This window comes from Cicer arietinum, chromosome 8 (genome assembly GCF_000331145.2).
Source record: "Cicer arietinum cultivar CDC Frontier isolate Library 1 chromosome 8, Cicar.CDCFrontier_v2.0, whole genome shotgun sequence".
NCBI classification, from domain to species: Eukaryota; Viridiplantae; Streptophyta; class Magnoliopsida; order Fabales; family Fabaceae; genus Cicer; species Cicer arietinum.
In genome coordinates, this window is record NC_021167.2 from 1,769,712 (window position 1) to 1,792,678 (window position 22,967).

Genomic DNA, 22,967 nt, shown 5'->3' on the forward strand with positions numbered 1-22,967 from the left:
TTTCTTCCTACCATTGCTTGTCAGTTGTGTGAATTTATCTCTCTGGAGTTGCTGGTTTTATGTTACGTGACATGTCATAGCAGTGGCACTATGGGAGAACTGTAGATCTCCAATTGATAAGTGTGGTATCTGACAGTAAATGAATGTTTACAATACGAATTATTGTGTTGTGTTGGGGATGTTACATGTCATACTAATAATCATTTCCATTAGATTTGACTTTTGGGTGAAGTTGACAAAATCTCTCTTGCTTTCGTGTTGTAAACATTTATGACTTCTTAAAAGTTTTTGGTGTTAGGATACAATTACAATCATTCATGTTCCAGTCTCTTTCTTATGTCAGATTTCTTTTCTTCTTTCATCTGTGAGTCTTGAGGAAGTATAACTCTACATCCCTGAGGCACATAAGGCTCTTTGCTGTTTCGACTTGTTTTCCATTTTCACGATGATCATTTTTTCTGCTGAGCAATTATTGGTTTTGTAATCTAAGATGTCTCTTCCTTAGTTTTTTTTGTAGTGTAATTTTGCTTCTTTTCCGTTCTAGTTACACACAAAAGTATGCTATGAGGTAAGAAATCATCAGTGTGTGTTTTACTTTTTTGTTAGTTAGCCCTTAGCTTTGGTTTAATTTTTTCACTTTTTTATTCAGTCAAAAAAATTATGTATATTTATTCTAATTTTTTGTCGGTACATCTTTTGGCTATTTAAGCCATAATATCCCAAGCTATGTGATGACAACTTCATCTGTTTTCATGCAGGTCTCCAAATACTCCTTGAAGGGCTTTGTTATTGGCCTCCCTTTTGACAGACATTTGGTGTCTTCTGATGTGTGTTTAATTTCTTTGACCACCCATGTACCATTTATTATTATTGTTTACCTGTACTGAATTATTTATTCTACATTTTATCAGGCTGTGAAAGTGAAGGTCTTCATTGATAACCTCCGTAGAACAAACATGTTCGACGGTCTGAAGTATACATATTGGAATGAGTGCTTCACATCAAAGGTTGATTCACAGAATTGCTATTCCTAAAATTAATGAGTTTAAATCCACCTTAAGTCATATTTCCAACGTGACTACAACCTCTACTTGGTTGCTAACTACTACAATAGGAAGAATTTAATATCTACGAAGTTTGGAAAAACTAAAGTATTTTATATTTAAAGAGAACCTACTTCATCCAGCTAGACATATAACTTCAATTTTTTCCCCAGTTTGAATACTCATTGCAATAAAAGTGAGACAAAATCTGAAGCTATATTATTTTTGCAGAATGTAGAAATATTGATAAAGCCTTTGAATTTGAATCATCCAGTTCATTCCAAAACTATGCTAGACAAGTTTGCTGCTGTAGGAATACTTCAGGTACGTTCCTTGATCTGCTTCTTTACTTAATCTACTATTCTATTTTTGTACATCCCTTCCCATGTTACTTATCATGGAAAAAAGGCATTGTCTTCACTCTTCATATTTTCAATTCTGCTGAAAGCATAATAAGAATGTAGTTAACATTTGAGTTCTTTCTTTGGTGTATACGTTATTTTTTTTCTCTGAAGTAGGAATGTTTTTTTATTAGTTTTGAAGAAATCATTATGAAGAATTTGTTTGACAATAAAAAGCCCTGAAGTATATGTTATGAAATAAGTTACTTCCATCACTACAACCATTTGGCCACAACCTCAACTAGATGGCTATTCATTTTCTATACTACACCATTGTTTTCTGTCTGCATTTTTATGGTTCTGCTTGGAGATAGACTCAATTGAAAGGAAAATTGTTTGTAGGACCCCGTTAAAAATTTATTTTTCATGAGTGTACTGTGAAGACCCTCCTATATTTGCAAGGGACTCTGAAATTTAATCTGAAATATCAAAACATATTTGCTTACATTCTAGGTTACATGTAGAGCTAATTAATTTGGTTAAAAGCATCTACTTATATGTTTGTACTTTCTAGGGGTACCTCGACTACGTTAACAGAAAAGCAAGGCTGATAGCACCAGAGTAAGACTTCTTAATAGTGTAAGTTCACAAGCATGCTAATGTTAGTCTCAAACTTTATTTTTTCTACGTGAACGTCACTTCTCAAAACTAATCACTAGCCACGGTGGTTCTTTTTTTTTTTTACTTTTATGAAATTTATCTCTTTTCTGTTGTGCCTCATTAGTGCTCTTTCTACAGGTAGAGGCATTCACCAGAAATCAGATCTAGAAACATCTGAATTTAAAGGTAGTGTGGTGAACATGACAAAGGGTTTAACATTTTCTCATATTTGCATTCTCTATTGTATGGCTGAATTGAAAATATTATTGTCATCTTACAGTCCTGATTAATTCTGCTTTACTAACTTAGTGAAAAAGGTTTAGTGAGAATTAGTAATTACTTCATTATCAATTCATAATAAGATCTGACTAGCAACTTAGCTCTTATACCTTCCTTTTCAATTCCAGTATTAACTAAAAACAGGTTTGTAATGCAATGTGTACAAACTTTAGTTTTTCCCCAAAAACAAGAAACAAAAAAACGGCAGACTAAATAGTCACTTATTGAGATTGAATTTGTTGTATTTCTCTTGTACCAAACGATGAAATCGCATATGAAACTTGATGTTATGATATTATTTATTGAACTATCTGATAAAATACACTGCACTTTTTTATTTATTTATATTTTCTGATTGTTTTGAGAGAAGATGGATAATTTCTGAAATACTTGTATTTTTAACGCTCATTAATGTTCACCGGACTGGAGTCATTATTGTTTTTCTTTATTTGATGATGTTAAAGGTCATGCACCTAAGTGAAAAGAAAAGTTGACTTAGTGGAAGATCAAGCTTTAAACCTCACAATCACATTCATATTTTAAAGACATGAGCTGGAGTGAGTTGACATGTAAGCTCCGTGATCAGTAGATTCATTAGTTAGTTCCATTTGTAAACAGAAGATTTTGATCAAACAATGAAAGGCATTGGAAAATATGATGGTGTAGAAAAAGTCATCGAAGCAGAAAATACTTTTATATGTGAGGGGCATCCACTTATTTCAAGAAACTGACTTTTTTCTTCTTCTTCTTGTAACTCCAATCTATAAAAGAGTGTTCTACTATGCACTTCCACACTTAAATCTATTATCGCTTAATTAACATATACAAATATAATTGTCTTTTTAATCTTTTATAAAAATTTTAATTTTTTTTATCACTCATTTTTTTACTTCTTACGAATCTTTAAAGAATTCACCATAAAGAACACTTTAAGTAACATGAAATCGTTAAATATTCTACACTTAAGCTTGATTCCATGTTTCTTGTAATTTCCCTCAAATGGTTATGAGTTTTAAGCAACACCTCAATGCAAAATTTTAGTTTTACAAAATGACGATCATTTTAAATAAAAATGTTTGAGAATGTAATCATTAGTCATTTTCTAAATGCTTGTCATTGGTCATATTTTAAAAATTAAAACAATATTAGAATAATACACAATAATTTTTAATAATAATTTTAACAAACTAAAATATTTTTTCTTAAATTTTAAATGTTCCATTAATAGTTAATGACGCCTTAAAAAATACAAATACATGCGATAGGCATGGCATGAGGTAAAAGATACGTGAATTTTAATTAAAACTGAAAAGTAAGTTTTTGGATTTTTTACCAATATATCCTAGTTTTTAGGATTGTTAACCAAAATGCCCCACTTTTCAATTTGGTTACCAAAATGCCCTACTTTTTAGGGCTTACTTGAAAACTCTATCTGAGGGAGCGATCTGCCAAATAACAAATTTTTTTCCTCTAGTAGGAGGTCGTTGGGCGGGGATGCGACCTCCCAAAAGGATTTTTCAATTTTTTTTTAAATGGTTTTATATATTTTATGTAATTGTTAAATAATAATATTAGTAATAATTATGTAATAGTAATAATTATATTTTATGTAATTGTTAAATGGTTTTATATATTTTATGTAATAGTAATTATTATTATTATTATTATTATTATTATTATTATTATTATTATTATTATTATTATTATTATTATTGTTATTATTCTTAAAAATTGTTATAGTTAAAAATAATTATAATTAGATTAAAAATAATTATAATGAAATTAAAAATAATTATAAATAAATTAAAAATAATTAAAATTAAAATAGGAAATTGATATTATAACTATTAAAATTAATTAAAATTAAAAATAGTAAATTATATTATAAATTTAAAAGAAAATACATTAATAAGAAAAATTACATTAATAACATGAAACAAAATACATTAAATTGATTAAAAAGTTCAAATAAACGTGAATGAATATATTTAAAAAGTTTAAATAAATGTGAATGAATATATTACTTCGTCAACCATCATGTGATCAATTGATTTTCGGTATCCTTCTATGTCGTTATGAGAAACTTTATCGAAATTTAGCTTATGGTATTTCTTAATTTAATGTATTTTGTTTCATGTTATTAATGTAATTTTTCTTATTAATGTATTTTCTTTTAAATTTATAATATAATTTACTGTTTTTAATTTTAATTACTTTTAATAGTTATAATATTAATTTTCTATTTTATTTTTAATTATTTTAATTTACTTATAATTATTTTTAATTTAATTATAATTATTTTTAATTTAATTATAATTATTTTTAACTATAACAATTTTTAATAATAATAACAATAATAATAATTAATAATAATAATAATTATTATTATTATTTAACAATTTTATAAAATATATAAAATCATTTAAAAAAAATTTTAAAATGCCTTTGGGAGGTCGCATCCCCGCCCAGCGACCCCCTGTTAAAGAAAAAAAATTTGGTCTTTGGCATGTCGCTCTCCCGAGAAGAGTTTTCAAGTAAGCCCTAAAAAGTAGGGCATTTTGGTAATCAAATTGAAAAGTGGGGCATTTTGGTTAACAATCCTAAAAACTAGGATATAGTGGTAAAAAATCCTAAGTTTTTTAGGTTTCCTAGCGAAAAGGAAGAGGCTAGAACGCTTGGAAAGCAATAGGCCAATAGCCCTAGAGCTATTAGCTGTACTGTCCTCAATTGGTCATTTGCCTTTGGATGGAATGGGTTTGGGGGGGGGTACTTTGGCAGCATGGGGACCACACACTGTCCCTCCAATCCGTCCAAGTTAGTCTTCTTTGATGTTACGTTTCAATCTCTTTTATTTTTAGCCATTTTTGGTAAGATACTTATTCATGGGGAATGGATTCCTCATCTTATTAAAAAAAATATATTAGGGGTCATGTTTATAATGTTAACGGTAAACCACTCTTTTACTTTTCGAATAGAGCCCTATTATTTTGAATTATTTCTATTGAAATTTAAGTTTTATTGATTGTGCATTTGTTAATTTACAATGGTGTGTTGCCTTTATGTATAGGCTACAAATTTAAAAGATAAATATAATTGCAAATTAAGTTACTGAATGTCTTAATTTCTAAGAGATGCAAAACAAAATTTGTTACTCATTGTGCTCTATTAATTTAGTTCTCCTAACTCTTAATTCAATGCTTTGAATGAATGAGAACATGTGTTTCAAATTGAATATATAGATTGAATATTTGAGACTTAATTCCTATATAGACTGCCGATAACCTACTTTGAATTTTATTATATATAACTTTTGATATGAAATTTATGAATTTAATTTATATATATCGACAATATAAATTTTTTATATTATTAATTAATCACAACTATTATATAATTAAAAATATTTGATTTATAATATATTCTTTTTGTCGGTACATAATAATTAAACTTTAAATTTATTTTACATATAATTTTCTCACATTTCATGAATTAGTTATTTATAAAGATACTTTAAAAATAAATATAACAAATTGACATCTTAATGTAGTTTGATTGATGAAAGTATATAAATAAATTACACTATCAATAAATAGAAATGAATAGCTTTTATATTATTTATAAATATCATCATTTTAGGATCTACATCTATATGCATATTTATTAATAAACTGTTCAACTTTAACTAATGTTTGAACCCCAAGTCATTATTTTTTGTTTTTGAATAAGTTTAGTGAGTTGAATAAATCATTATTTATAAATTATTCTTAATCTTAATTTCAATTGTAATTAAAAAGCTAAAGAGTTTGTCAACTCTCCATGTGTGGTTTAGACTTTCATATTTTATAGATTATATGAATGTTTTAACTTTAAAACAATCACATTTTTAAAATATTGTCTATTTTTAGTATTGTTTGTAAGTACTCACAATTATGTGTATAGTATAATGTTAAATAATATAATTCTTTATGTAAATTTTTTATTTGGATATCTCACTTTTTTTATTTTATTATTGAATTGTTTTAGTTTAAAAAGTATTTATGCAAATATTCTATTTTTTTTAAATAAAAATATATATATATATATATATATATATGTAATTTTCACAATGAAATCACAAAGTTTGTTTTCACTACACTACCCCTCTCAGCTTAAATTTTATGGAGAAAAAAATTAATTTGCGTTCACTAATTGGTAATTATCCATTATTAATCCGTTATGTTCACGTGTTCCTTTTGTTCAGACAAGCTTAGCTAACTTTAAATTTCAAAAGCTTCTTTTTTCATTTTCTAAAAAAAAATTATTTCAATTTTTCTTTCTCTTCTCCACACCCAACAACTCAAGTCACACTCTTTTCTTTCCCTCTTCCATTATTTTTCCAGCATTGTACTGCATTCTTTTCTCAAAACCCTAAATTTTCTAGTCTTAGGTTTAATTTTCTAAATGTGTTACAGATATGATTCCAGATAGTATTACTTTGGTTCTCATTCTCCTACATTTCCCTTAACTAAACTCTGTCATGAATTTTCGAAACACTGATTCAGTTTCAGCTCCCCAAAAAAGAAACTTCCTTTTTTCTCCTCTCCTCTCTCCTTGAGCATTTAAATCTCATTTATAGCTTTAATTTTTTGTGGGGTTCTTAGATTTGTCTAGTTGAACAAAACCCTTATTTTTGCAACATTCACTTAACAAAATTTCTAGCATTTTTGGATTGAATATTTAGAGATACTGTGTTTTAGATGGTCTTTCTGTTTTCTTTGTATTTTGTTACAAAATCTAGTCTTTTTCCATCACTGTCAAAGTTTTTATTTTTATTTTGTTTTATCTGATTACTTAGTTTAAGAAGTTAAAAGAATTAAGGTTGAAGAAGAAAAGTTAGTTTAGTTTATCTATCACAATTAAGAAATCTGTTAGTCTTAGTTAATTGTTAATGCATGGATGGGAGAGAAGCTATGGCATTTTCTGACGGGTCTGGTTCATATTACATTCACAGAGGAGGAGAAGGGGTTGGTGGGTCTGGTAGTGGAGGAGTGTTCCAACAACCACCCTCTGGATTTAGAGTTTTGTCTAATGCTCATGGTGGTTCTGAAGGTTCTACATTTTCAATAGAGCCTCAACGTGGTAGTTTTAGTCATGGTGGTGTTATTAGCAATAGCATAGGTTCTTCTTCTGGTAATGTAGTAGTAGTGCCTTCTTCAAGGGAGCAGATTGTGAAAAAGAAAAGAGGGAGGCCGCGTAAGTATGGTCCTGATGTACCTGTTTCTTTGAGACTCTCTCCTGCCAATTCCACCCCTCCTTCAGATAAACGGCCTAGAGGGCGCCCGCCTGGAAGTGGAAGGAAGCAACAACTAGCTGCTCTAGGTATGATTTTTTTATATGGACATTATCATTTACTTGTTGACTATTTGATTTGATTGTATCTATTGTATAAGGATTTGGATTTGGAATTGGAATTTGATCTGTTCATTTTAGAGGGAAAATGTTATTAGCATGGTAGTTACAATTGCGATTTATTTAGAATCGACGAGTTTACAATGTTGTGATTTATGAGTTATCCTTCTTTTCTTTTTCATTTATCTGGTTGCTACTTTTTCTATTCCATGTCAATGTTGTGTCTTATGTTGGTGGTCCAGGTTGTGGTATTCAGTAATTTGGTTTCTCTTGACATTGCTACTTGTTTTTCATATTCTTGATTGATATTGCTAAATTGATCATAATTGGAATTCACAAATCTGATGTTTATCTTTTGTTAAGACTGCAAGTCTGCAATACTTAATTATTTTGCAGTCCTGGTTCAAGTTTCTAGTTAAGATTTACCCGTCAGAATGAATAAAAATTAGAAATCATGAAAAATTAAATTGGGTTTTCACCTTTTCCTCATCTTTCTGGCGCAATTTTTTTCTTCTTCCTGTTTTGATGTTAACTCATGGTAGCAACAAAATATGGTATCTTTATTTATTTTGCTTTGAAGTATATTAAATTCCAATGTTTTTGTTTACTCCTTCTTAGGTGAATGGATGACCAGTTCTGCCGGTATGGCTTTTTCACCTCATGTTATCACCATTGGAGTTCAGGAGGTAATTATATTCTTCTATTTCATCGGACATATAGATTTCGATCCACTTACTTTGCTTATATATTGCTTAAAAAAGTTCTGGATGCAACGGGTTAAGGCTGCATGTATCTAAACCGGAGATGTTGGATTGTCTTTTGTTTCAGGACATTGTAGCAAGGTTATTGTCATTTTCACAACATAGACCACGCGCTTTATGCATCTTGTCGGGAACTGGGATTGTATCTTCAGTCACTCTGCGCCAGCCTGCTTCTACTAGTGTCGGTGTTACATTTGAGGTTAGAGAACTAACCACTACTAGCCATTTTAACATTACAAGTATCATCTGTTCTATCTCCTCTTTATTAAATCCCTTCAATCTTTCTAGCTTAGTTGCAAGTTAATTCATGTAATTGTTATGAGCTATTGAAGAAAAGGGAAGGTTAATGGTTTAATATTGTAATGCCATTCATTTCAGCAATTGTAATATTTTAATGTGTGTAAAAGTCTGCTTTTTGCTGCGGCTAGTTAGTACTGCTTACTGCTTTGCCTAAGGTTTGTTCTTATGAAGCAGCGGTAAACATTATATTTTTCGTGTTTGCAGGGGCGATTCCAAATATTATGCTTATCTGGTTCTTACTTGGTTGCTGAAGATGGCGGACCTCGCAATAGGATGGGTGGCATTAGTGTTTCCCTTTCTAGTCCGGATGGTCATGTTATTGGTGGTGGTGTTGCTAGGCTTATTGCGGCAAGCCCTATCCAGGTATATCTTCATTGCAATCTTAATGGCCTTGTAACATTGGTGATTCTCATTCTTCTTGCTTGCTCATTCACAATCTTATGCTAGAACCGTAAGTTAAAACAATTGCAAGGTGTGTTCTGAATGGGATGGATGCATTGGAGATATTGATGGTCAATAATGATTTAAGTTCTTGTGCATCTTAGGATGCTTGAGATTCAAATTTCCCCCAAAACAAATGAGACTTTGTGTTGGGTATGGCTAAAAGTTACTGATAAGTGGGGAGGTCGCTCGAGTAGAGTTGCAGTTCAAGGGTAATCTTGTAAACTGGATCGTACTATTTAAATACAAGTTGTAATATGTAACCCTAAGCTTGAATCTTAATAAAAAGGTATTGTTGCACCTGCTCTATTGTCGGAGACGGAGGCACATTTGGCCGAACTTCGATAAAATCTTGTGTTCTTTGTAAGCGTATTTTTCTATCTAATTTCTTTTGAATCAGGGTTGTTGTCTTAATACTTTGGTTATTGCAGGTGGTAGTTTGCAGTTTTGTATATGGGGGCTCTAAGCCAAAGACAACAACAAAACAAGGGACCACTACGAAAGATGACGGTGATTCAGAGCCTCAGAGTAGTGACAAGTTAGCTTCTCCGGACAGTGCACAACCAAACTACACAGTTTCTGCAACAGGCATGTGGTCCGGATCAAGGTCGGTAGACGTGCAAAGTGCACACCCACACACTGGTATTGACTTGATGCATGGGTGAAGGTTTATTCAGAAAGAAGAGATATTGTTGTCTTGTATGTATGTATATTTTTATCTGTTGTAAATCAACTGAATTTGTGAGCATTGTGACTGTGCTTGTTATTAATCCTATTGGTAGGTCACAAGTTAGCACTAACCATTGTTGTAACAAATGAATCATTTTAGGGTGAAGTAACAATATTGACTTGTGCAAAGAAAAGAAAGTTGAATGTCAATTTGTGTGTCCACCAAACATTTCTTTTTATAAATTCCTTTTTTTCTCAATCCAAAAACACCAAACTCATTTTTCATAGATAAAATATGATATTTTCTCTACTAAAGCATTTTGAGTTGAATTTTGATTATGTGACAAATGAGATGTTTATGTGGTAACTGAAACAATGATACGAGAATGAGTATGAGTTGAGTTATAAAACACTCTTGCATCAAATTTTGTCGATGTGATAAATAGATGTTTATGTGGTAACTAAAAATAGTCTTACATCAAATTTGATTATTTTGTGTTATAAATTAATGTATATTTTGATGATGACATTAACTCAATTGTCAAATAAGCAATTTACCTATCACATCATTAAAATTCAAAGTTAAAGTTAGACGTTTTAAAAAAGTTACACGTTTTAAAAACTAGAGAACCAAAAGTATAGATTTAAAACAAGGAGAATTATATCGTATATGATGTAAAATAGAGAAACAAAATTGTTTTATTATGTAATGTTTTAATATTTGAACAACACTATTGGCAGACAAATAATTGACAACTAAAAAAAAAATTCAATGAATTAAAATTAAATTTAAGTTATCATAACTTGCTAACTTTATTAATATAATAGCTAATGGTATGTCTTTGAGGGAACATAAAAAGTGAGTGCTAGATATGGATTAATAGGTTATAGATATAGCTTCTCTTTTGCTAAATGATGATTATGAAACGAAATTAATCTGAACTTAGCAAAACGATTTTCAGTCTTCAAAAACTGAGTAGCTAGTATTGTTCATAGTTTTGCTACATTTTTTTTCTACTTTGCAGAAGACCTGTAGTATTTGACCATCAACATTCATTCTTTTCAAGGTTTGGATTTCAAACTTCAATGATAAATGCACTGAATGAGTTCAGGTATTACTCATGTGTATTGGTTGCTTTTCATTTATGTGCTAATATCCATGTGCTATTAAATCATGTGTCAACTGTCAACATGTTTCTGTTCTGCCTATTCATGTGAATAAAAGAATGTAAAACAATGTAACTTACAATTCAAAATTGAGCATGAATGTAGATAGATAAGTGTAATAATAATCATTTAACAATAAAATAAAATAATTTAATATTAAAAAAACCAAACTACTTTGTAGTGCTATCAAACAAAAATAAAATAAAATGCATTCAATCCTTGAATCTGCTAACCCTCTCAAGCAAATTATTCATAGTAATAGCAAATGCATCTTGAAATTTCTCAAGCTCAGCATTGTGATCACCATATACTACACTAGGCAATAGTTCATATACAATATACCTCCTCATATTTTCCCTTTCTCTTAAAGAAATATTGGCAAGCCTCTCCACAACATTCACATTCATTTCTCTTACCTCTTTTTTATCCATAAACACAGAATACTTATCATAATCCTCTGGCAAATGCCAAGGATATTGATAGTAAGCTGTGAAAGGATCGAATATAACCGGAATACAACCCGATATCAGCGAATCGAAAACCGATTTTCTAGTTGGACTATCGCCTGGTGGCTGCAAACAAAACTCAGACTCCACAAAAAGGTCTATAATTGTTTCTGGCTCATAACATTTAACAGAACTACAATTCAAAAACTTGCATTTACCATCAATATTTGAACTGCATTGGTCTATTAATATCGACCTAATCTGGTCGTCTGCATCAGCTCGTGCCGCACCAGCAAAACTCACAAGATTCTTCCTATTCGATCTTATGATTCTTAGTTGCCAGTCGATTATATCTTTGTCCGATTTCGGATGAAAATAAGTCGGATGAGGAATTCCGATGTCGTTGACATGCCACGGTTGTCGTTCAATCAATAACTTAATTGGATTTTGCATTTTATCAAACTCTAACAACCTAGTACCCCAAGGAGAATCATTAGTCCTCCTAAAATCCCATGAAATTTTACCTAACACAAAAACATGATCCTTACCTGAATTCCTTTTCCATGTAACTTGTCTTTCAAGCCACTTCAATAACTCCAAACCCAAACTATCTTTAACATCATTTGAAACATTCTTGAAATGCCATCTCAACACATCAAGTCCACCATAGAATGGAACATAAAACAACTTTGCATCATTTTCATTATAAATCCTACATGGATGCTTCAACACCCTTGAATGAAAAATTAATTCAAGTGAGTATTGATGAGTTTTATACCAACCTTTACCAAGTTTTGATATTGGTTCACCAAACCCTTCATTACTTATATATTTGCAAAAACCTTGCCATGGAACCATTTCATTGCATTGACCAACCAAATCCTTATTAAACTTAGATGGCAAATCATATACATATATTCCTTTACCATCACAATTTCCATAGTTTTTATCCGACTTCCAGGATCGATGAATCTGCAAGTATTCCTCAACGACTTTAACAGCATTTGCAGCCTCATCATCTTTATGATTGTTAGATACTACCATATATGATGTACTTGGAAACTTTGTTGCATTATTAGTATCACCTTCAATTTTTGTAGTAGTAATAATGGAGGTGCTAATAGTATTATTATTGTTTATGGAAGTTGGAATTTCAAAAGAGGGATGAGGATTGGTGCCTGCAGAAAGACAATAGAGACTATTGAGCTTTCTTGTGGAAAAGCAAACATGAATGATGTTTCCTGTTATAATGGTGGAAAATGAAGACCAAATGTAGATAAGGATTAAAAGAAAGACTAAAGCTGAAATTTTATGTATAAAGTTGTATAGAATTGAAAAGCCAAAACAGGATTGTTTTGATTCAAGTTTTCTTGATAATTTTGATCTTTTTCTGGCTAATGACACTGCCATTTTTTTTGTGATTGAATAATGTTAGGAGTTAGGACCCTTTATTTTATTTGTGGTTTTTCTAGTAGAGAAAAAAAATATGAAGCATCATTGTGTCATCCCATACTTATTATATCATGCAAGCACGAAGTTATTTTTTACTTGATAATTTAATGTTAATGATTTTCTTTAAATAATTTTTAGAGGTTTCAATATATATATATATACTTTAAATTTTTTTTTCTTACCTTCAACAATCATTTCTACTTTAAAAACATACTTTTTTTTTTTTGCAACGGACTTAAAAACACACTATATTAACGTTTATTTGGCTAACGAATTCATTCATTGTACCGTTTAATCTAATTAAACTGAATATTGTATTGTTTGAATGCTACAATTAATTTGCATTAATCAGATGAATAATAATAATAAATGTGCACGTCGAGGTGTATATAGTTTATTTTAGGAACGTGCTACCATATACATATACTTTAGTAATGTAGTGGTTGACGTTCATGATGCATTTAGTCTACATTCAGCACAGCTTTATGAAATTTGGTTTCAAAACTATAAATATTATTATTATAATTTGCAGTCCTATTATTAGGTTGTACATTATATCTGAGTTAAAATCGCAAGAGAATTTTAGTGCAGTGATTTGATTCTAAGAAATCCACATACAAATTAGAATGCTAGAAAATAATACTACATCCAACTTATTATTATATTATTACATAATACAAACAAAGTAAATGCCTGATACAAAGAAAAGCTGGTTTGAAATTGAAACATGACCTACACTATAGTACTATACTACAATATAGCAAAAGGGAGAATTGAAGCCAAGAAGAAAGAATTCAAGGATCCACATTCCCTGCATGTAGTTACATGCAATAATCAATCTCTATCGTTGATTTAAGATTACACCAGCAGTAAATCAATTTTAAAAGATCTCGACCATTGTCGAGAGATCTGTAAAAGCAGAGAATCTATTTCCAGAATTCTACAACATACTATCAGTTCTTGCAGGCAGACGGCGGAAGAAATTGATCGGTGCGGACGGAAGCCTGCACCGAAACCTCGGATGTCTCATGAAATAGAATCCTGCTAAACCAGCTACAACTTGAAAAGGAGTAACATACAAAACCAAAGCAGATAACAAACAGAAAGTAATGAATATAGCAGTAGCTCTTGGATCTCTCCAGCTCAAAAGTGCATGAATCCTTTCACCTTGACTAGCCAAATCACCAACAACACTTTGTATTCTTCCAGCCACACTCCTCAAACGATCATACCTTAATCTAACAAGATCATGGTTTTTACTTGTTGGAAAAGTATCAAACTCTTCATCCATTTCATCAGGGTGTACTGCATCAGCTTGTGAGATTCTTGTGTTCATGTGAGGAGGGTACCTTGGTCGGTACCGAAAGTTCCACACACCAATCAAGAACAGGTAGAGAAAAAGTGTTGGCATAATCAACTCAGGAAAACAAACTAACATAAGAAACAATACATGAACAAGAACTGTTGTAATAGGATTTATCCACATGCATATATCACCTAACCATTTTCCAACTGCAAAAACACCCGAAAAAACTGTCATAAGGCGAAAGAAATTCGCCTTGCTACGACGCATGCTCCATAAGTGTGAGTCCACATCTGACATGTATTCCACCACTTCTTTACGGAGGGGGGGCTCGGCTCGGCCGAGCCGTGCTGCGACTATGTTAACTGCTTGGTGACGGAGCATATCGAGTTGCATGACAGCAAAAGGCCTAACATAGTGCATTTTTGGCAGAAGTGGTCTTGAGTATAGGTAAAGCATGTTTGAGAAAGAAGTGCATGAGAATCTTATTGCCAAGTGAAGTTCACCCATTTTCTTAACACCAGTAGGATGAAGAACAAGCAAAGGATATGAATGAGTGTAAATCCTTCCTGTTTCGAGAGTCGATATGCGAATTCTCACCTTCCCAATTTTCAAGTCTTTTGAACTGTTATTGTTGTGACCCTTTTCACCACTGATTTGAGAATTGTCAAAAACACCAACTGTGAGTACTGTGGAAGGATCAAAAACCTCCCAAGTGTATTGCTCATTGTACTTTGGAGACAAGTTATCAACAAGAGTCCTTGTTCTGACCCATTTGTGACCATATTTTGCCACACAATATGTATCAGAAGTGCCTCTACCATCCCTTGTTTTCATTGGATGGAGCCCTATGGCATTCAACACTCCAAGTTCTAAAATACCAATAGCTGGCTTCCATAGCTGTTTCGCCGTGGGGCGAAGATCACTGCTATAATGAGTTGATTCATCAAAAACATGATAACCTCCGTCAAGACATAACCTTAGCTGAATTCTGCTAGCAAATTTTTCTCTCTTCAGCTGATCAACATCCACAACAACAGGCTTTTCCAAGTTGAACCATCTAGAATGAATGATCCTATCATCAGCTCGCCTCTCCACCGCGTTTAAAGGTATGATCACCCTCCCAATGATCTCATCTTTTCCAGGACCAACTCGATCTTCAACCGAAAGTATTATATGATCTTCAAAAGGCTCAGCAGCAACAAACAAAAGATCTTCATTCCATTGTGGATTTAGAGTCCTAGCAGGCACTGTCTTTGTTTTCAGCACTTGGTTACCTATCTGCACCTTAACATAAGCATCTGGGAACCGATTTTTCTCCGTTGGAATCAAATCTTGAGCCTCTACCACATTGACACGAACATACCACAACCTTGGAGCATGATAAACCTTTGAACGTATGGCTGTGGTAGTAGCAGGTGTGCTATCAACAGGTGAAGCTGCATCTGAATGCCAAGCATCAGAAAAAGCTTCATCAGCTTGAGTGCCAATCCAAACAGCTAACATCAACTCACCTTTAACTTTCTCCCCTTTTTTATCTTCAAGACGGTACCATTCAGGTGCCAAAGGACTATCTGGTGGAACTCTTAAAGGAACCTCATTGATGTCAAACCTCACAATCCCAACAAAATCATCTTTGATAAGATCTTTGTCCTTGATCACAACTTCTAGTACAGATGCTTGCATCCTCTCCTTTGAAAATGCAAACACTTGATGCCACTCAGGATTCTGATTCTTATCAAAGTGTTTTGTAATGCCTCTATAATTTCCAATTCTCACCTCAACAAATGGATCAAGACTTCCTGTAACATCCATTGAAGGAAGCTCGCGAGCCTTAACGACTCTAACATACAAAAAATACATCCTTTCCACAAGATCATAAGTACTTGAAGACTTGTCTTTATGAACAACGCGTCCTCCAACAACTCTTCCACCACCAAGAAATGGACTAGTTTCTTTAAGTGCAAAATCGATTGGTTGCATTGATGTAGCAGAGTGCAAATGTACTAGTTTCATAGGCTGTGGTTGATCAGACTTCATTTCATCAGCTTCATACTTTGTTACATAGTGAGTATCTGCATAGCCAGTAGAATGTTGTTGATGTTGATGCCGATGATTGTTCGTGTTTGGGAGGTGATGAAATGTATGTCTCGACGACTCAACCTTGTCACTAGACAAACCATTCATCATTGCATTTGTAGTTCCATGAACTTCACCATGTGTTGAGCTAAGATTATTATTTGTATGCATTGAATCAACATTAGTAGTTGGAATTGAGGACTTTATGGTATGATCATTAGTGATGTAAACTTTAAGGCCAATCTCTCCTCTAACACGCGAGAAAATGCCGCGCTTTTCCAATGGAAAATGCAATACAACAGCATCAGAATGAGGGACAAAAGAAGTACCAGTGAGACTAACTTTGCCAAGAAATGAAGTTGAGTTAGTAGCTTTGGAATGACAATGGACATAAACATCAAGAGGGAGATAGTGAAGGTTGGAAGGATCTGATATATTGAAGTAGAAACTCTCATTCCAAACAGGATTAAGATCCCTTTCTTTGATGGTTGTGCGGTACTTTTGGCCATCAAAGTAAAGTTCAACAAAGGAATTAGAAGAACCTTCGCCATCTTTAGGTAGTAGATTGTGAGCACTAACCACATCTACACCTAACTTTAAGTTGTTCATAGTTAAATGTGGCTCCTTAATGAGATTTTAGTGACAACTGCAGGATAATTTTAGGTACCTACAAAAGATAGGAATACAAGTTATGAGAAACAAGTGGAATTTCCAACAGTGATATGTTATTATGCCTGTTTTCTTATAATAAATGATGATAAACATTGAAAGAAAAGAAACTCTGAACACATTCTAAGTGAAAATTATTTGATAATGAGATTTAGCCTCAGATCATGAAGGTAAGAAGTATTTCAAATGCTATTCAAAATAATGCAGTGTTGAACATTTAAGAAAGCTACTTATTTATCTACAACAAGCTACAAAAGATGGAGCAATTTTCTTAATCAACATAATAAAACCAAAGTATACATGTTCTGGTTTTAACCCTTCAGTTATTAACTAATCTAAAGTTTGATTAAGTAAATAAATTTTGACCAGTGATTATTCTAGTCAAAAATTGAACTCAGATACTACCTGAACCATTAAACTTTAACAAAATCTCATTAACCAATAATTGAATATATATCTATGATCACACAAAAATATTTGTACAACTACAATTATATACTCCATTCGGTCTTAAATATAAATAAAATTAGTGCCAAAGAAAGAAGATGTATGTATTTGGTTCATAATAAACTAAATACATCAATTTTCTTTTACCCTACTTTTGTTTATATTTGAAACTGGAGGAAGTATATATTAATGGATTTTCCCAAAACTTTTGTTGTAATAATAAATCCATTCAAATTCATACAAACTTTGTTTTCTAGATTAAGAGAGTGAAGTTTGATATGAACACTAAACACAGAAATATTTTCCAGATGGTCCATCTATAAGCTAAATATATAATTGTTAATCAGTATACTAGGCCTTTAAAAGTCAGGACCATGCAAAAATCTAAAGATCTTTGACCAAAGCTTGGTTGCACTTGCATTAATAAAATATTGCATGAAACAAAAAAAAAAAAAGAGAGAAATGAGTAATCTGCTTTTTCACAAATAAAAAGCATGTGACAGAGCCAAAAAGGAAGTAATAAAAAAAATGACACAATGAAAGTATCACCTTGAAGAGCAGAGTTTGCAGCTGGAATATGAAGATTTGTGCTCGTCCTCTTTTTCTCTTGAGTGAATAACAAAGTAATGCAAATCCACTAAAAATAAAAGAAGAGGGTTGAAATAAATGGCTTAACATGAACAAAAAGAAGCATTTAAAGAAATCAGCATGTGACTTGCACTGATACTTTCTCAGCTCCAAGTTAGTGATCCATTAAATACGGCACACACACATGAGCTTAGCACAATGTAAAATAAATAAATAAATAAATGTTTAGTGATGCATTTGTTTTAGTATTATTAATTAATTAAAAATAAGATAAGATAGTATAGTATAAAACTTACAGTTGGTTGCTAGAAAAATAAGAAATGAAATGAGAATTTTTTTTAAAGAAATAAGCATGCTAGGAACATGAAAGAAGTGGTAGAATATATACAAGTTACGAATATGATTAGTATTAGAGTATAGTAGTAATATGTTTTGTTTTTAACTATAGAGTCCGGTTAGTGGTGAGTGAATGGCACCAAAACAAGAAGAAACACTATCTCCAATGCTTTGTCATAGAGAAAAAGACAAAGTCTCCCTATCACTGCTTAAAACGTGAGTTGCATCAAAACTGTGACAAACAGTTGAGTTGGATAATGTAAAAATTATATATGAATTCAAAACCTACCAATCATAATTTTGAGGTAGAATAAATTATAGAGACAAAATTAATTATATTTAATAGCAATGATGTCATTATATATGTCAAAATTAATTTGATATTCAAAATTGATTTTGACATTACTTTTTTTTTTTATGTAAACAAGTAAAATGAATTTTGTTAAAGATTGAATTGAGTGTAAAATGATGTATATTTAAATACATTTATATAAAAATTATTTGAACTATTATTTTTATGTATTATTGATGTGATAAATACATAATACAAAAATAATGCATTGGTAACAATTTCTTTAGTATTAATTCAAAGATACAATTAAAAAAAAGTTAATTTAAAATGAAAAGAATTCAATCATTTTAAAATTAGATTAGACATTATGTCACAAATTCAAATTAGAAACAATTATTTTTTTTATGGTAATTATATCATTTTATTTATAAAACAAAATTAAATATGATATTAATAAGAGACGGAAGGAGATCTTGAATGTGTGACACAATTTGATGATATTATTAAGTTTGAAATAGATTTTGTAATTGGACATTTAATTTAGTGCAGCAGGAGAAGATGGTCTGAAATAATTATAGATGGCTGATGGAGCCCTTTATGGGGTAGTAGTATCAAGTATGGTGTTCCATTGACTTTGTAATAACTCACTCACCTATATGGGTCTATAGTACATACAAATACAATATGTTCAATGCTCCAATTGTTACTAATAATTCATGCAGCCACGTTATGCATTGCTAATTCGTCAGAAATCAGAATATTAATTAATGTGGCTCCCTACCCTATCAAATACAGTATGGCTCTATTCTGTATATCACTTTCCATGTAGACTCTACTGTCCTACATCAATTTCTCATTCCAAAAAATTAAATATAAATTTCTTTACAAATTATTACATGTAGAGGTAATTTTGATTTCAATGGTTCACGGCTAGATCTCATAACTTTCATATTTCTTGCATACCAAAGAAACATAAATATCGAAACAACAAATTGTTGTTCAGACTTGTCCTCATTTGAAAAGGTTTATTTTCCCGAGCATAATCACATGGGGGAGTATTTAGATATATGAAACATACTTTTCAATTAACAAAATCTTACTCCAAATGTAATTTAGAGTTATACATGACAATGTTTTTTTTTGCAAGCTCAATCTTCTAAATTACTCTTCATGAGAACAATGTCAGCTGCAAAACACCACTCTCATTCATAGTACCTCCAATTACCATATCACCCTTCATCTTAGCCACATGTTTTGCCTCACCAGTTATCATGCTCTCATTTACATCACTTTCTCCACACACAATCATTCTTTTCTATCAATTTATCTTTCACCAATCACATTTCCCTTATCATCATGAGTTAATAAAATTGTTGTATCAGGTGTTAAATTCATTAGTTTTGAAATGGCTTGTGATGTTTTCCCTTTAGTCAACACTTCCAAATACTTACAAAGTAAAATAAATGAAATAATCATAGAACTTGTCTCAAATAAATCATTCCCTCTGAAATTCCAACAAAAAGTTGCTCTAACAACAACATAAACAGAATAGAAATAAGCTGCATTTCACTAATAAGTAGTGTCTATTTTGCTGAAACAAAACCTTATAAAAGGGAAATTAATTAATAGGATCAATTTATATAATATCTTTTATCTCAGTTTATATATGAGTATTTTCTTATCAATGTTAGTGATTCTAGTACGTTCTTAATGCTTGATATATATGTAATTGATAGATAGTTTGATTGAAAGATAATTTTTTGTACAAGATAGTATAATGTTTTATATTAGAGCTTAATAAATTTAGATTTCAATTGAATCACCTAATAGATCTTATTACTATAGGAATAAAGCTTAATGTCTTAGTTGTCGTTGAATCATAGATTCATAATATTAATGTGAGATATTTCGTTAGATAAACAAGGAAAAGAACTTATAATATTTATTTTAATACGAGATTAGTATTAGAATGAAATCTTGATGGCAATGGCATTGATAAGGAAAACAGTTAGATATATATGATAATATTGAGTTACTTATAAGTGAGCCGTATGCATGAAATCTCTTTGATAGCAAACCAAATGGCTTTCTTACCTCCCATTCTTATTTTCCTACTACACTTACACTTCACACCTTTGTGGCTTTTGGAACAAACATCTTATCCTCCATCAATTTTATAATATTTATCTTTTCCATTGGATGTATAATAAATTCTTTAACATCTTATTCTCTCTCATTTTTGTCAATTTTTTATAATAATTATCTTTTTCATTAGATCCTTAAACTTTTTACTTTGTTTATTATTTTTATATTTATACAAAAATATATCAATTTTAATATTAAAGTACAAAACAATATATATTTTAATGAATAAATACTAACTCGTACTTAACACGGATCAATTATGCTAGTAATGATGTATTTACAAAGCTAAAATGACAATTCTAGAACTCACTTTCACTTAAAAAAGAAATTTTTTTATTTTTTTGTTCTAAAAAATCTAATGACAAAACTAACTCACTCTAAATATAAAGAAGTGTAGTACTGCGGATTTGATCTGCAACCCAACATATGAAATGTTCATGCAACCTTTTCCGATCTGAGTTGCACTTACATGATCTTTTCCATTTGATAAAAGACAACTTTTCCCATGCATCACATTGCTTATGTTTACACAAATCATCATCAAACATATATACACACGCAAAACATAACTAAAATGTTTGTAGCCCTCGATGCCTATTTGTACAGAGTAGAGTAGCTAAATCAAAACCTTCCTTAATCTTCATGTATGATCAAAGGATCACTAGATGAATCGATCCTTATGGCACGTATGTCAAGGTTGTTGAGCTTCTTGGGTCTCTTGTAATATTTCAACAACAGAGAACAACAAACAACACTGACAGAAGAGGCAGCCATAGCAGCTCCAGCAATCCAGGGTGGTAATCGAAAGCCTGTAAAAGGGAAAATAACTCCAGCTGCTATTGGAATGCCAAGCATATTATAACCTAAAGCCCAAACGTAATTGAGGCGTATGCGTGAAAATGTTTTTCTTGAAAGGTCAATGGCAGTTATGACATCTTCTAAGTTGCTCTTCATTAGGACTATATCAGCTGCTTCAATAGCAATGTCTGTGCCAGCACCTATTGCCATTCCCACGTCTGCTGCCACAAGTGCAGGTGAATCATTGATGCCATCCCCTACCATAGCCACTGTATACCCAGAAGACTAAAAAAGAAAGAAAAGAACACTCAATATATATTATATAATATGTAACTATATAAAGCACTAACACATACATAATCACCAGAAATGTGATACATTGCCAACAACAATAATATGAGAAAATGAAATACTAATTGAATGTAACAACCTGTACCAGAATCGTGTCACTGTTGGACTGAGAGTGAGACTCACTCAAGCTTAGTTAAGCTGAATCCATGCACAAGTGAGACTCAAGCTAATTTAATATAAGCTGAATTGAAGTTTATGATATAAACTATAAAGACCAGATACAAAAGAAATATATGGATTTATTTGAAATTTTGTATTAAAGAGAAAAAGAACTAAGTTGTCATGATTTAAAACAGATGATATTATTTTCAATTTTTCAAGAATTCAAATATATATTGTAGGTCAGTGCCATCTTATAAATGTTGTGATCATTTGTACCTGTTGAATTATAGATAATTGGATTAATGTTCTATAATCTAGAATCAATTGTATTCAATTATGATAAGATAGGTACTGTATAACATAAGCAGTCATATTTGATTTTTGGAGATCATAAGTGTTAGGCTAAGATAAAATTAGATAAACTTAGGTTTGGGTTGGGACATCAAAAAAATAATTATCATCGAGGTCCAAAATTCAATCCCTACTACTAACATTTTCGTCTTTTCCTAACAAATTAATCACTAATATTTGCATATCCAAAAAACAAATTGTTGGTGAACTTGTATAAATACCCATTAAGTAAACCTATTTAGGATCAATTAGGTATCATAATATTTTATAGTACCTGTAAGTTTTTCACATGATCTGCTTTATGCTCGGGTTTCGCCTCAGCAATAACACTTTCAATTCCAACTTCCCTGGCAATGGAATTAGCAGTTCCCCAATTGTCCCCAGTCACCATGATGCTCCTAATTTTCATAGACTTAAGAATGGAAATGACTTCTTCAGCACCTGGTTTCAATGGATCAGAGATTGCTAAAACCCCGGCTACTTCACCATTTATAGATACTAAAATTCCCGTTTGAGCCATATTTTCGGCTTCAGCAAGTAGATCTTCAGCAACAGCAGG

General features: G+C 31.3%; 5 protein-coding genes across 6 annotated transcripts in view; 2 read left to right on the forward strand and 3 right to left on the reverse strand.

Moving 5' to 3' along the window:
- The window catches only part of LOC101496715 (putative Holliday junction resolvase-like), a 5,981-nt gene extending 2,876 nt beyond the window's left edge, over nucleotides 1-3,105 (forward strand). The window contains exons 5-10 of one of the 2 annotated variants that reach the window (XR_001144544.3): nucleotides 759-827; nucleotides 912-1,007; nucleotides 1,275-1,367; nucleotides 1,959-2,023; nucleotides 2,183-2,230; nucleotides 2,788-3,105. Coding sequence is in view for 1 of the 2 variants with exons in the window: in NM_001279111.1 (NP_001266040.1) it covers nucleotides 759-827; nucleotides 912-1,007; nucleotides 1,275-1,367; nucleotides 1,959-2,009 (309 nt within the window). In the remaining variant the exon portion in view is untranslated. 2 annotated transcript variants of the gene reach the window in all.
- Nucleotides 3,106-6,618: 3,513 nt separating this feature from the next.
- Nucleotides 6,619-10,092, forward strand: LOC101497147 (AT-hook motif nuclear-localized protein 5-like). The gene is made up of 5 exons (XM_004511521.4): nucleotides 6,619-7,681; nucleotides 8,330-8,397; nucleotides 8,540-8,671; nucleotides 8,977-9,135; nucleotides 9,645-10,092. Exons 1-5 carry the CDS (start codon nucleotides 7,255-7,257, stop codon nucleotides 9,876-9,878), a joined length of 1,020 nt encoding a protein of 339 aa, XP_004511578.1. The 5' UTR covers nucleotides 6,619-7,254; the 3' UTR covers nucleotides 9,879-10,092.
- Nucleotides 10,093-10,781: 689 nt separating this feature from the next.
- LOC101497684 (xyloglucan-specific galacturonosyltransferase 1) lies at nucleotides 10,782-12,948 on the reverse strand. Its single transcript, XM_004511523.3, has one exon. It carries the CDS (start codon nucleotides 12,903-12,905, stop codon nucleotides 11,262-11,264), a length of 1,644 nt encoding a protein of 547 aa, XP_004511580.1. The 5' UTR covers nucleotides 12,906-12,948; the 3' UTR covers nucleotides 10,782-11,261.
- Nucleotides 12,949-13,574: 626 nt separating this feature from the next.
- LOC101498011 (multiple C2 domain and transmembrane region protein 7) lies at nucleotides 13,575-18,312 on the reverse strand. The gene is made up of 2 exons (XM_004511524.4): nucleotides 17,995-18,312; nucleotides 13,575-16,996 (listed from the first exon to the last, which is right to left on the reverse strand). Exon 2 carries the CDS (start codon nucleotides 16,936-16,938, stop codon nucleotides 13,888-13,890), a length of 3,051 nt encoding a protein of 1,016 aa, XP_004511581.1. The 5' UTR covers nucleotides 16,939-16,996; nucleotides 17,995-18,312; the 3' UTR covers nucleotides 13,575-13,887.
- A 2,810-nt stretch (nucleotides 18,313-21,122) lies between these two features.
- The window catches only part of LOC101498342 (probable copper-transporting ATPase HMA5), a 6,737-nt gene continuing 4,892 nt past the window's right edge, over nucleotides 21,123-22,967 (reverse strand). Inside the window, exons 6-7 of the mRNA XM_073364404.1 lie at nucleotides 22,683-22,961; nucleotides 21,123-21,889 (exon numbers count right to left, since the gene is read on the reverse strand). Coding sequence (XP_073220505.1) covers nucleotides 21,440-21,889; nucleotides 22,683-22,961 — 729 coding nt within the window. The 3' untranslated portion in view covers nucleotides 21,123-21,439. The remainder of the gene's footprint in view (nucleotides 21,890-22,682; nucleotides 22,962-22,967) is intronic.

Bases quoted from the DNA above. Each gene is read 5' to 3' on its own strand.
- LOC101497147 (XM_004511521.4), top strand. From the start codon at position 7,255: ATGGATGGGAGAGAAGCTATGGCATTTTCTGACGGGTCTGGTTCATAT. The intron at 7,682-8,329 runs GTATGATTTTTT...ACTCCTTCTTAG, and splicing joins GCAACAACTAGCTGCTCTAG to GTGAATGGATGACCAGTTCT. The intron at 8,398-8,539 runs GTAATTATATTC...CTTTTGTTTCAG, and splicing joins TCACCATTGGAGTTCAGGAG to GACATTGTAGCAAGGTTATT.
- LOC101497684 (XM_004511523.3), bottom strand. From the start codon at position 12,905: ATGGCAGTGTCATTAGCCAGAAAAAGATCAAAATTATCAAGAAAACTT.
- LOC101498011 (XM_004511524.4), bottom strand. From the start codon at position 16,938: ATGAACAACTTAAAGTTAGGTGTAGATGTGGTTAGTGCTCACAATCTA.